General features: G+C 38.4%; 1 protein-coding gene across 1 annotated transcript; it reads right to left on the reverse strand.

Annotated features, from left to right (window-relative positions):
• Window positions 1-2,202: 2,202 nt before the first annotated feature.
• On the reverse strand, window positions 2,203-11,072 carry LOC122829102 (interleukin-17 receptor C). The gene is given in 18 exon segments (XM_044113358.1): window positions 2,203-2,466; window positions 2,469-3,278; window positions 3,376-3,483; window positions 3,592-3,643; window positions 3,727-3,795; window positions 5,267-5,418; window positions 5,504-5,549; window positions 5,631-5,678; window positions 5,761-5,939; window positions 7,769-7,835; window positions 7,949-8,002; window positions 8,095-8,237; window positions 8,856-8,955; window positions 9,063-9,113; window positions 9,214-9,284; window positions 9,409-9,528; window positions 10,621-10,636; window positions 10,825-11,072. Coding segments are annotated over 18 exon segments (2,241 nt in total). The 5' UTR covers window positions 10,900-11,072; the 3' UTR covers window positions 2,203-2,386.
• Between the last annotated feature and the right edge of the window lie 3,639 nt (window positions 11,073-14,711).

The following is a 14,711-nucleotide window of genomic DNA, read 5'->3' on the forward strand; positions in this document are numbered from 1 at the left end:
TTGTGAGAGTAAACTGGTGTGCCAGGGAAGCACAGCCAACCTTGATAACATACTGAAAAATGCACCAACATCAAGATATAGGTGTGGTATAGGCTTTTTCATAATATTTTATCACTGTGGCCTTTGATCATGGCAATACAGTTAAATCATGTCTGAGTGAAATCAGCAAGGTAGGCTAAACACTTGGCAACTAAAATCTGCATGCTATGTTTGCAAAAGTATTACTAGGATTATATTTGATCTCCGTCAAGCAGCACATATTCATTTGTAAGGATCACCTTATTGTGATATTTTTATTCCAATGTAAGCAGAAAATAATTAGTTTGCCTTTGGGTAATATGGAAGATCTCAAAGGTTTAACAGGGAATGTAAGTGAACAAACAACTAAAGAACCCAGTTGACAGGTCAGAGATTATGTTGGGGAGAAGTTAAAGGCAGGAAAAGTTTTAAAACCAAATCCCAAGATTTAGAACTGTCACATTGTTGTAGTTGATCTTTTTTTTTTTTTTTTTTTTTTTTGAAAATGCAAAGAGAACAATATAAAGAAAAATACAAAAATATGGGGTAAAGCTAAACTAACAGGGAAAGGAAAGATTTTTTATTTAGGAAGGAGGCCAAAATCCCTACTCTTATGGTAACTGGAGGATCTGCAGAAATCCACTGCTTAGGAGGGAGAATCTGTAAACAGTGAAATTATAAGTAATGAACTGGATGAATCTGTCCTTTATAGAAGAGTGATAGGAAGAAAGCCATTGCTAGCTAAAAGACTTTCAGCTGCAATTGCTTCCACTTCGCCACTGCACACTTCTCTGTGTTGTTCTGTTAATTTAAAATCCAAATAAAATAGAGTTTGCGATCATGAAAGCATATGAAAATGTGCAAGGTGTGAATTTTTCCAAGGTCCTGTAGAGTAAAAAAATGTTATCCCCATGTGATGAGACTTTCACCAAATACACTTTTTTTCTATCAAAAGCATTTTATTATTCTACATTTTTCTAAAATGCCATCCGTACAAGGCTAAGGCTAAACATTGTTTATTGAAGCAGTGAAAACAAACCTTACAGTTGCACAGTGGCAATCATATCCATCTGTAGATATCCTGTAGCGTCTACAGTTTAAAGTTGCTTTGCATAAAATTAACCGTTAACCTTTGATGGATCTCTTTTGTATAAGGGTGGTAGACATGAGAAAGTACCTCAGTCAGGCTTTTCTTGCTCTAATGCTCTGAGATCTTTGAGGTAGCAGCTTACGTTTAAGTAAGAAACTAATACTGGATTAGATTCAAATGATTCCTGGTGACAAATTATACATATGAAGTGTTGTAAACTCGATGCATTACCTGAAATTTGAATGTAGGAGGAAGTGCAGTACAGACCAAAAGTTTGGACATGCTTTCTAATTGAACTCAATTAGAAGGTGTGTCCAAACCTTTGCTCTGTACTGTATGTCTGCAGTATAATCAAAATTGCCAAAAGCAAACACGGTTGACCTTGCAGGGTCATAACATGAAAACAATCAAAACTTGCAAATAAGTCAGTCATCTACATCTTTCAACGCTGCTGCATTCTAACAAAGGAAATCCTGAGACTGTAGTGGCTATGTGCATGTGTTCAGACAATCCTATGCAAATGTGTCCGCCACAGCGAACAGCGCCCATACAGTTCGTCACCTGCGCTGTCACAGCATGTGAAAACACTGAGCGAGCACGCAAAGAAAGTGAAGTAAGAATTTGCAAGTCCATTTTCATAGCGGTTAGCATACTTTCAGAGATAAGGCAGGTGTTGGCCCTACCTCTGTCACGAGAGGGTAACATAAAGCTGCCTCTGTTTTGAATGGTGAAATCCGGGGTAAAAGATAGAGTGTTTGCCTCTCTTTGATATGCAAAACAAGTGAGGGAAAGCAATGAATAGTTCTAGTGAGCAGCTCCCAAAAACATGTTACCTCACAGAGTTTCAAGGATCATGTTTCCTGCAGGAGGGCGGCACAGTTGGTAGCACTGTTGCCTTGCAGCAAGAAGGTCCTAGTCCTGGTTCCCGGCCCGGGGTCTTTCTGCACGGAGTTTGCATCTTTTCCCTTTCACTCCGGCTTCCTCCCACAGTCCAAAAACATGACTGTCAGGTTAATTGGTCTCTCTAAATTCTCCCTAGGTGTGAGTGTGTGTGTGTGTGTGTCCTGTCTGTCTCTGTGTTGGCCTGCGACAGACTGGCGACCTGTCCAGGGTGAACCCCACCTCTCGCCCGGAACGTTAGCTGGAGATAGGCACCAGCAGCCCTCCCGACCCCACTAGGGACAAAGCTGTTAGAAAGTGATGGATTGATGGATGTTTCCCGCAGGGCAAATTTCTGGTGTGTGAAACCGGAGATCAAAGCTTCCCAGTTCCCCTTAGCTACCTGTGCAGAAGCTCCTGCTCTTGTTTGCTGCTGGGAGAGCCAACGAGAGGCAGCTTCCACCTGCTCTTTGTCTGATTTTTATTGCTGATGAGACACGCTGTGCTCGTGTCTGAGGCAGAACTGTTTGTAGCCTCTGGGTCAGCTGGCGAGCCAGGCACATAGACAGAACTTTAGACAGGAATCTGGGCCAGCAGTGCCATCTGAATTTGCTGCTTTTTGTCCCTTCTCTCCCCTCTGCCAGCTCCTGTATGAGACCGCTGAATTCTTGAGGTAAACAGAAGCGAGGGATGCCTTTGAAGGCATGTGGGATGTCCCGGCTGTGGGAGAGGCCCTGGAAGTAAACAATAGCAACATCTTTGCCTTTGCCCTGCAGCAGAGCTGCTTCTAGAGAAGCCAGAGCAGCCACAAACATGGGCTTTATAACAGTGGAGGGCTCCTTTTGTGAATCTTCATCCTCAAAACAATTAACTCTTCTGCTTTCTGTACATTTCTCATTGTTGTCCTTTTCCACCCTAGACCCAGTCACCTTTAAATAATCATGCACCGGTGCCCTGATTATGTCTGTACTCCAACTATTATTCATATCCACCCTATTAACTCTCCATCTCTGATAAGTTCTTTTAGCTTCAGGACTCCACATGATCAGAATTTTTCCCTGCGCCTTGCGGACAGCTTCCCACTGCCCATACAGCCAAGGAAGTGGACCCAGATCCGCCACACTAGCCCCATTCTGAGCCTGCGTTTGAGAGCTTTGGGACCAAAGAGCAGTGTGCACTGGTGCATCCAGTTCCTCATGCAGTACGGAGGCCAAGGCGCACACAGCAGAGACGTGGGCCGACTGATCCGACGAACACACCAGCAGCACCGGCCTCTGAATGGTCAGCCATCCTGGGTGTAAGGAAAACACAGAAAATGTGTTCACATCATTAAGATGTGCCGACACAGTCGTTGTGCAACATGAGTGAAATGAAACCACATAACCGACCTGCCATTCCACTTTTGGTGGCACGGTGAATGAGAGATCCAAGTAACATGCAGATGACAACAAGTAGCAAAACTCCAATTGCATACACACCCCGCCTGTTGTGTGTGTCTAGAAAAAACAAACAGCAAGTCGAGGTTTGTTTTGAATTAAGAGATACATGTGCATTCATGCATAACCCAAAGACACGCAAAGAGGCCCGGGTGTGTAATTCCTTACAGTCCGGGCACAGGATTCTTCTCCCAGTAAGAGCTGGATCCGATTGCCACACCTGCAGAAAAAACAAGTGAAAAGCAGAATAATAAAAATACAACACCCCAAACCAGAAATTCATCCAGGCTGTATTTTCTTTACCTGCACACATGACCTCTCAGTAATGTCCTGAATGGGTACATTTATTCCGACTGATTGGTGATCGGTGGCCTGTAATGGGAGAGAAAGGTCATAACTTCTAGTAGCAAGAAAATATAATTATTGCATTCCAAATAAAAGAATAACTGAAATGCAGATATAACACCTATTTATGCTGCAGTTGTTGGCACTCCGCATATATGCTTAGAGAACAAATGACAGCTAAACTTTGCAGAATAATTTTTTTTTCATTTGTCAAAAGCACTTTAAATTAATTTAAATTGTTTGATCAGTCATTTAAACATGTAACTGCAATTTGATTATGGAATATTCCCATAATGATGTGACAAATAGCCTACATTTTCCTTATCTTTCTCTTTCTTTTTCATATGATGTCCTCACAGCCTTCTGCGAGCGTTAATAAATAAATCAAAAATACAAAATCGAAGGACAGAAAAACTCCACCTAACTGATGAATTTTATTATTGGCATGCTGAATATTGATGCATCGCGCTCGAGCTACATTACCCCACCAAATATTCCACTAAGCAGTCCTTTGCTATTTTGCACAAAAAACATTTTCTTTTCAGCCAATAAATCTTAATTTAAGAAATTACAGCAACACCCGTGCTTCCCCCAAAAGGCAGCAATGCATTTAGGCATCAAGGGGTCTATGTAATCATCTGAACAAGAAAATATCCAGTAGCCTTGACAGAGGAGATTGGGCCGGCTGGTTCAAAATGATAGAAAGGCAATAGTAGCTCAAATAACTACTTGATAAAACCAGGGGAAGCTGAGCTACAGCAGCAGAAGACCTCGCTGGAAAGTCTGAAAAGTCAAAAGGAGTTCACATTTGAATTGCAAAGGTGTACTTAATAAAGTCGACAGTAAGTGAGTGTACATTGAAAACAGATTTGCTGTCTTTTATTTGTTCTTCCAGCTACTCCCTCCAGGGGGAGCTCACATGCTTCTATCTCACTCTATCCAAACATCCTCCACCTCCTCACTAACCCTCTGGATGCTGATCCTTAAAACAAAACAAAACTTTCAAAACAAGTAAAGCTGCTCACAATCTTCCTGATAGAAAATAACAAAAAAGTAACTTGATAAAAAAAAAAAAACCTACATCCAAGTTCATTGGGACATGTTGACACACAACAGCCACTGTTTTTCAAATGGGAGGTTTTGTGCTTCTGACATCCAATCTTCCTTTGCTACATTCATGAGTCGTTACCATGTTCTTCTTTCCCTTCTCCTGCTCAGAGATCCTTAAAAAATAGATAAATCCTTTCTCCAACATATCTGCTGTTCTTGCTCTGTGCCTATCAGCCTGGCATGTCACCATTTATTGTTTTTACTCCAGTCAAATAAGGCGGCTGACGTCAGGTACTTTAATATATCCTATCACAAGTGTACGCTTCATGACATCACCTTCCAACACCTTTCATTTACCTCTTTTAAGTCCTACCACAATAAATTGTTTACTAGATGAAAGCAAATTCGCTCATTTGCACATATTTCAATAGTAAATGTCTAAACTAACCATTGTTTCTGAGTGGATTTGTCCCCTAGGCACACATCCTGCCTCAGTAAGAAGACAGAGTTGAGCTGAAAACTTTGCAGACACAGTGGAGGTGATATGCACCAAGATGCTTTGTCTGACTGGCGTGATATGCGTTTCCCAAGAAGGTTTATCTGGAAGGGTCAAGAGAAGAGAGAGTGAAAACATTAAGATAAGCTTTGCATCATCACCACTCATGCATAAACAGCTCTGACTCACCGCTCTTGAAGAGGCAATAGATGGAGTGGCTATCTTGGATGAAAATCTGTAAAATAAATAAATAAGTAAATAAATGTAATTATCACAAAAAAAAGTACAAGAGGCTATTTTTCAGAGGTGATCTCACCTGCACACATATCTGGGGGTGTTTATCCACTGTGAATGTTTTGATTTTCTGTAAATAAATAAATAAATTGCTTGTTACAGAAAATAAATTACGTATCAGTTATATATTCTCAAATGGTGCAGATTATTACCAGGGCAGGTTCATTGTTCTTCTCCAGAGTGGAGTTGGGAATAGGTATGCAGACGTTATTGTGCATCTTCCAGCAGAGGGCAGCAGAGACTTTCTTTCTGCATTCAGGACACTGTGGAATCCACAACAAGTGGGACTTGAACACCTTCACCTCAGAGGTCTGCAGGATTTCTCTGTTGTCTGGTGAATCATTTAAAATAAACACAGATTTTAGATTTACCCGGTCAAAAATGTAATTTTCTGTTTCATAAGCAGTTTACTTCAGAAAATACATTTTGGAAGTTTGTGTTGGAGCCTGCCAGATATTTCTAGTTGGCGATATCTCTCCACCAGCCTCCACCACCCGTTTCACCCTGAGAGGATTCCGTTCCTCTCAGGATGTCCATGTAGATATCACACAACCTTGATCCCACGCAAAATAAAATCCAAAAGTAAGCACGCTTTTTTCTGAAGCACGACAGTCTGCTTGTAAACATCTGTCACCAAAACAGACTGCGACATCTGATTCCAGAAATCTCCATTATACCCTTCAGCTTCAGTGTGTCAGTGAACCTTCGTACAGGTGACCTACCTGTTACACCAGAGTACTTCAAAAACAAACCTACAAGCTCTGTTTTCTGCGGTTTTTTTCAATCGAAGATGAGTTCATGCCAGAACAGTTTTGCTCAGTTTTACACAGAGTTCACATGCAAATGCCTCATTGTGTAACACAGTTTGAGGCTTTTTTTTCCTCTGCGCACTACGACTCCTAAAACCCTGTGGCAACATTTATAATACAACATCATGGCACAGTCTCTAAATAGTTAACGATGTAACAGGTTAAGAACAAATGTTAGTGTCTTGTGTTTAAAATTTAGCAGTATAATATGGCATCTGAATTTTAATTAGTAACAGCCTAGCATTGACGGTATAATTCAATGCCCCTGTCACAGTGTAGACTGAGGTCTAAGATAAAGCTTTCTGAGGTTTGTCCAAATGCACTCATGACATTTATTTAAATCACTTATTTATGAAGAAACTCAGGGAATTATTTCTTTTAATCAAGCTTCAGAGAAACAGCCCTACTGATGCAATTCTTCTTTAATCTCTGTAGATTAAAGAAAGATTGTGGGTGCTGTTAACCACCCACATTCATTATCTTGCATAGTTTTGATCAGAAACTTTAATAAGATGTGGCATGCTATGAATAATTTTGGTGACGGAGAGTGTTGTGTCTGGTGAAGTTTTCCAATACGTCGGTAAAAATCCGATTCTTGGATTTTTTTTTTTTCCATTGCTTATTACCGCCTTTGCGACTGATTGTTCAGTTGATGCAAGTTAATAACAATAAAGCCTGCTTTGCTTTGGCTGTGATCCAGTCGAAAATATTTAAAACAGTTTTGGAATGTTTGGCATTCTTAGCGGTCAGACAAATGTTTAGCAAATTTTTTAGCATCCACTTTTGTAGTGATTATTTTTGAAATGAGCAGTTTTGTTTTTACCTCTGCACAAAATGATCGGCTAGCATCTTTGAGAAGTTGTCTGTTATTATTTATTATTACTCTGTGTGCAGAGTGAGCTGTTTGAAAATGTCAGACAGTTCACTTATCCCTCCACTTCTTGTTATTTTAATACCAACCCAATAACTGAGACTAAACTATTTGGCTATTATTACCTAATTTGCAAAATATATCTACCCGTGCTTTCAGAGAAACAACAAAAATAGGCCAGAGTTAACTTTTTCATACTCTAGGCTGAGTTCACAGCAGCTTCCTGTGTTTCCTGTGACACATCACCCTTCAAATAACAACCTCCATCTCAACAGAATCATTGCTGGAAACTGTGCTCACTTTCAAAATGCTCACAGAAATAAAGACTAAGAAAGACTGTTTTTAAGCAAGCTCAAATATGATTACTCACATGTATATCTTGAATTTCCCAAACTGACTACCGGTATGCTCGATTTGACATATAAAAGGCTTAGATGTTTCCCCACAGTGAAATTAAGATGATTCATCAGCCACACTCACCAATAAGGCTTTCATTTCGAAATGGGCACTCTCTACGTCTTGAGGCATCTCTGTAGGTGTAGTACACCTGCCAGTAAATATAACGAATATAGAAACACAAAAACCACAGAAACATCAGCAAAATATCACCCAAAAAAAAAAAAAAAAAATCACCTTTTTAAAAATCTGAATGGCGCTCACCTCAACACACACACAGGGCAGCAGATAGGGGATGGTGATAACAGCTGAGCGGCTCTGAAACGAAAAGAATGCACAAACAGAAAGAGGAAGTAAATAAATAACATAAATGTAAATTTTATTGTGGTGAACGGGCCTCGAATGCTCACTGTAGTTAGTGCATGCCCGTTACTGCAGTCGCCAAAATTATCTTCATAACACCATCTGACATTCACTGGGTCTCCAGAATCCACCTGGACTGAAATGGTTTTGGATGTCTTATTCACAGACAGCCTGAAGTTTGGCTGAGGACCTAAGTCAGATAAAAAATTTAAAAAAACAGCAGCAGGATGTGAGCCAAAATGGTGGGATAATGGCTGAAAATGAAGGAAAACCTAAATAGATCTTGTGTAAAGGAATGTATTAATACGCTTTTTTTACATTTGTCTGTTATGGAGTCATTTATACTATGTAGCACAAATTAACCTCCAAAATCTGATGTTTTATGCACAAATGCACACCTTTCATTCTTCTAACCAAGACTGCTGAGAAAGGCCTTCATCCCTTATACGGCAGGTTTTTATAAACTGTTAGACTAAGTGGAAAAAAGCTTTTATCCAGTATGATAGTTAGATAGGTAAACCATGAACAACTGCATTTTTTATTACTATAATTCTGAAACTGTTAATGTAGAAGCACTTCAATACATATCAAAGCATGTGTTAAAGTTGATGATGTTACTCTTCTAGTTTATATCTGTTTAATTGTTTAATTTGAAGTAGCTCACTAAGTTTTAAACACTACTTATGATGGAGACCAAAACAAGCGTAAGAGAGTGTGGAAAGGGTGATATCCAAGAGTCAGAAACCAGATAAAAGAAGGAAGACAAAAGCATGATAAAAGATTATATGAGAAATTCAAAATATCTCACCTGGAACAACATAACGAACACTGCAGTTTATCGATTTTGAGCTGTACGACACAGAAGCGCTCTTTCTAGAGTAAGCTTTGAACTTAAACTCCAGCTTCCACTGAAAAAGAAAAATCCCCAAAAATATAAGTACCAAAAAAAATTTTTTATATTTGCATAATCTTGCTTGTATTACATTTTAGTCCATAAAAATCTTTAAGTAGTTACCAGGTGAGAGTTCGTCGAATTCTTGCAACACCTGATGTGTCCACTACGACTCTAGGATGCAATGAAAGATGTCATCATTGTAAACAGTATATAAAACATTACAAACTGTGATATTATTACAATGTACACAATATTCAGAGGCAATGAGAACCTCTATTTTGCAGTTTTTGAACGGCCTGAAAACATTTTTATCGGTTCCTTCCATTTCAATCTGATGAAAGTCTGGAAGACAGCAGTTTGAGAAACCTTTCAGTAACTTTGTCAAATAAATCACAATGAAAGGTTGATGATGCCAAAATATTTACAGATAAATTTACAGCAGCACACATAATTTAACAGAACGTACCAGTAGAATTAATCCAAACGTGGGCTCTTATCATTTCATAATATCCACTGCTTGTCTCTATTGCTGGCGGGTGGGACGTCAAGTTTATGGGACAATGTCCCTGAACAACATCTGAGACAGCTGTAGTGCAACATGGGGCCAACAAAAGATCTGTTAATGTTTTTGAAAATTGATTTTTTTGGTCAGAAACTAGTTGTAAAATACAAAAAAGTAGGTCTTTTTAATTTCATTTTAAAATGCAAAATATTTCAATGAAAAACCAATACATTTTTCTAATATGATTTCAAAAAAGAATAAAAAGAAATCTAAGTTGTTATTTTTTAATATAACTTAAAACAATGAAAACATAAACATTTTCTTCCTTCATGTATTTTTACACCACCTGCAACTCTTCAAATGCCAGGAAAATATGGTATGTCCTAATAAGTATGAAGAGAGTCCTCTGAATTATGACTTAGAAAGCTGTAACCCTGAAGTTCCAATATGGCGGCTGCATTTGCAGACTGTAGTGAAGACTGCTGGTATTTACTTTATTCCACTTCTGACAGTTTGGTTCTTATCAACTGTGTTGTAGCAATGCAGCATATTTATTAGCAAACGTTCTGATTTAGTGCGTTAAAATGTGCACAAAACCGAAGGAAAACACAATGTTGTGTTGCTATTACTTTGTGACAGAACAGACAGCAAATCCAACTTTTTTCCAACTTGCAACTGGAGTAGCCTACTCCCAACTGGAATGTGACCCAGGTCCGCTTTACTGAACCTGGAAATTTGGGTCACATTTTTATTTTACCCTATGTGTTATCGTTCGTTTGTATCGGTTTGGTAGCGAAAGATGCTACGTATTTATGAAGTGTACATTGGGAAGAGAGCCTCACACATTAAAGGATGGATGGCAGTTTAGGAATATGGAGAAAGCATACTTGTCCTAATCCTGTGAGCTGTTTGCATAAGCAAATAATATCTATATATAAATAATTTAAATTTTAATTCATCCATTTTAAACAAAAATAAGGGGAATCAATGAGCAATTTTCTATTATGAATCAAATAGCGTCTAAAAATATGCATGATTGTTGAACTTATGTTGAAGAACATTTAATGGGAAAAAATGTATAACAACCATAATAATAATAATAATAATAATAATAATAATAATAATAATAATAATAATAATAATAATAATAATAATTAATAATAATAAACAACTCACCGGTTTGAGGAACCTTCTGAAAGTAGACAACAGAAAATCAGTTCACTACATTTAAGCACACAGTTTATATGTATAAAGAAAAGGGGCATTCGTAAGCATATTATCTCGATATTTACGCCTAAAATAACCCAGTAGTGATTAAAATCCAAATGCTCTCTTTAAATCCGTGCAGCCTCCCTCAGGTCAGGACTGTGTCTAACTCACCCGGCATTTGACGGAGCCCACCTGCTGGCAGCACATGGCGGTAAGCAGCAGCATCAACACGGCGTTAAAAGTCATCTTATGCGGACTGAAACTCGAAGAAACAGACGCGGGAATGTCTCCGTTAAACACGCCGCTGCTCCAGCATGAAGCTGCGAGGCTTCCGCTGGTCGCCGTCGCAGGCTGCTTCTGGTAACAGCCGTCAGAGCGGCTGCCTCACTGGGGGTTTTCTTCCTCCTCCGCTGTACTGAGGCTTTATTTCCCAGGCTACTGTGGCGCTGAATGACTAAACACGAAGGCGTCATTTTCCCCCCTCCTTCCTTTCTTTTTTTCACTTTCTTTCTTTCACTATTTCTTTTAGACACAATCGTTCCCACCATAAATTTCTCGACATTACTTTTACAGTGGTTTATAAAATATTCATACCTCTCGATTTCTTTCTGCCTCAAGTTTAAGTTTTTTAAAGGACGAAATGCTACTCAGTGTGATTTAATTCAAATCTGTTTTATTTATATAGTCAAATAGCAACAAGTGTCCTCTCTAGACACTTTAAAATCACTTCAATTTAATCATGCATGCATTCAAATTGTTTCATATGAATAAGCTTTGATCTTGAAAATGAAAATACCCAAAACAAAAAGATGTACACATTGGTGGGTGTTTTGTCTTCGCTGCCAATCTTCCAGGGTTCATCTGAGGAACACTTTATCTAAATGTCAGAGTTTCTGGAAAAGACGGTGAATCTCAAGTTTCTCCCGGAGGCAACGGAGATATTGTATTACAGGTTTGTCTGAGCTGTTGGCTTGATATGACAGACTTATTGTGTAAAAGTTTGCAGTTCATGTCTAATTTGATTTGAGTATGTGAATGACTCACGACAGCTTTTAATTCAAAATGAACACGTGCATATCTTCATAAAAACACAGCCATGTTACTCAGAACTGCGGTGGTATGGTAATAATAATAATAATAATTAATAATAATAATATGACTCTATCTCACTTGAGATGGTTCCTAAAAATATTTGAGAAGACAATTTAGAAGATTAACAAGTAGTGAAGGACGCACATCTTCCTGAACAAATTAATTGTTATTGAAGTAGGATAATCTCTCTCTGTGTCACACACACACAAATAAAAATAATCTAACCAATAATTTGACTTGATCTTTTTTTTCAGGGGGAGACCATTCAATGACAGATTTATATTTTTGCTACACTACTATAAAACCATAACCATTTCCAGAAAATATATGTTTTTAAATTAACAAGTTTGTCAGCATTTGAAATAACTGGAACTTATCTTGGAATATGACACTTCTGTACTTTTCTTTAAGACACTCTACAAAACGGTAAAGGCAAGGGAATCATTCATTAAAGCACAGCAGATGTGTTGATATTCAACAGTCATAAAAAGGCCTCGAGAATATAACCACTTTTCTGAACTTACACACGGTAAGAAGGACAAATTAAGAGTTCAAAACAAAGAAATGTGACATAGATGTCAGGATGACTCTGTGATGCTGTGGCCCTGTTTCATCTCTAAAGGCTTTACGAAACTTGTTAGCTGGTCTGAAACTCTACATTTTTAAAAAGACTTAGACATTATAAACAAAAATCTATGGACCTCAGCCTGCAATGTCTCATGTCTTTACTTATGGCTTACTCTTCTTCACTTCCAACATTTCAACACTTTGCCAGCTGCTCTTGCAGAGAAAACAAGACATTGGGCTTGTTTTATGCAAACGTCAAGGGTTCAAATATTTTCAAAGCAAGACCTCCTCTGGAAAAATCAGATCCTAATTAAATTTTTTTCTCCCTACTCAGAATACAGACATCTTGTTCTTCCTTACAAATCGCTCTGTAAGGAAGAGCAATTTGAGGTGGACACAGGAAGTTGGAAAACCCAGCATTGTTTTGAGATTAAAAACTGTGATGCACTGTGCCAGCCACACGGAGAGGACATCGATACCAGGAATGAGTGGGTGACTGACTACATGCACTTATGTTTGGACAACCCCATCTTGACCAGTGAGATGTTTCCCTAGTAACAAACTGTGGATCACGATTGACCTAAAGAACCTACTAAGCAAGAAATGTAGTGGAATTCAGTTGACTTGTGGTCCACTACACGCCTCTCGACATAACCAGGTTTGCATGTCCCATACAGAGTGATATTGTGCAGTCAACCAGCACTCTGAGTCAACAACAAAAGTGCTGAGTAAATATCTCTTGTTTGCCAACGCATAAATGCATTTGCCTCACAAATGTTCAACTTGTAATATAATTGCATTTGCAAAAGAGATTTCTGGTGGTGAAACATCCCTCAAAAACAATCGTTCTCCCTGTTTAAATAAAAGGTGATGAAAAAGTTCAAAGTGAGAAAAACTGTACATGAGATTAGGCGCTTTAAATAAACAAAAAGATAAAAAGCTTTTACTTGTTGGTGAAGTGCTTTTAAAAAAAATTATCTATTGTTTTGGTCTTTTAATCTAATGCGTGTTTAGGGAGGGGAAATGGATATGAAAGAGTTAAACCCTAAAACATGTTTAGAAAAAAAAGAGATGAAAGAGGAACTGTGTTTCCTCGCCATCGCAAAGTTACCTCCTGTATCAGGTGCATCCTGTTAAAACCACATCGTAATATTTATCAGATGTTTCCACGTGTCGTCTGAGTGGAGCGAAACAAACTGAGAGGTTTTAACTGATCATTGGGGTCTTATCACACTTGCCCATCTAAAGGCACAATTTGTGGCATTTGGATCCTCCTTTGGGGTGGGGGATCTTTATCATTTGCGGAAAATCTTATGAAACAGCCTTGGTTTTGAGGGCCGTGCGTTTGCACGAAATCTTTGTCATCGCAGCCACTTGAGCTTGAATTGCGTGAGAATGTGAGTAGACATACTATGAACTGGTTATTTAAATAGGTGCTCAGTCACTGAAAATCACGAAGCATGAACCCTACAACAAATGCAGCAGTGAGGTTATTTGAACTCTTTTATAAAATAAATCCATGTACGGCTTAGTGAAAACATGTTTTGTTACAAGATGGAGTTCAACATACAGTATTCTCACATTACACAAGCCTGCCTCAACAATTCATCTTTGATTTAAAAATGCCATAATGGGAAAATGTTTCCTTAAAATGCCCTGACAAGAAGATCCAGATTTTGTTAGTTAAAAAACAATTGAAGCCAAATGTTTACACACTGTATAAAGACAAATAATCACTTTTTTCTCACTGCCTGACATCAGACTTTCACGTTTGTATTTGCTAAATTCCAGAATAATGCACTTTTTAAAGTTAACATGTGTTCCATTAGTATTTGGCAGAAGTGCCTTTTAAAACTGTGCAATTGCCACCCAAAAAAACCATCAACTTTGTCGTTCTTAAGCCACTTCATAACCAATTCGGAAGAGAAATTAAGATCGCCCTTCATATTGAAGACATATGTTGCTCCTACATTTCAACTTATTGATCTCCCTTTATGAAGTTCCCATAGTGTTTGTACTTGTTTGGACTGATGACAATGTCCAGCTGCCTCTGGGGGCATCTGGACATTGAACACAAAGAGGAAGCAGACCTTTGGAGGTTCACAATTATCTTCTTCATATCTTGCTTGATATTTAGTTTTTCCATGAGGTCACACAAGGAAGCAGTGTGTTCTTGGTGTTGCCTTAACGTACACCTAGACATGCTTTCAGTAAACTCAAATGTTGTGAATGAACCTCTCAGATGACACGCTAAGGCATTGTAATCTTTTGTATGATCATGTATGAAAACTTTGTATAATCTTTTGTATGAAAACTTTATGATTTGAGGGAAATAAGAACGTAGCCAACAAATGCTCTCTCAATATTTTGACATTTAGTAACCAGAAATTGTTTTTGTA

The sequence above is a fragment of the Gambusia affinis genome, linkage group LG01, assembly GCF_019740435.1.
Source record: "Gambusia affinis linkage group LG01, SWU_Gaff_1.0, whole genome shotgun sequence".
Taxonomy (NCBI): Eukaryota; Metazoa; Chordata; class Actinopteri; order Cyprinodontiformes; family Poeciliidae; genus Gambusia; species Gambusia affinis.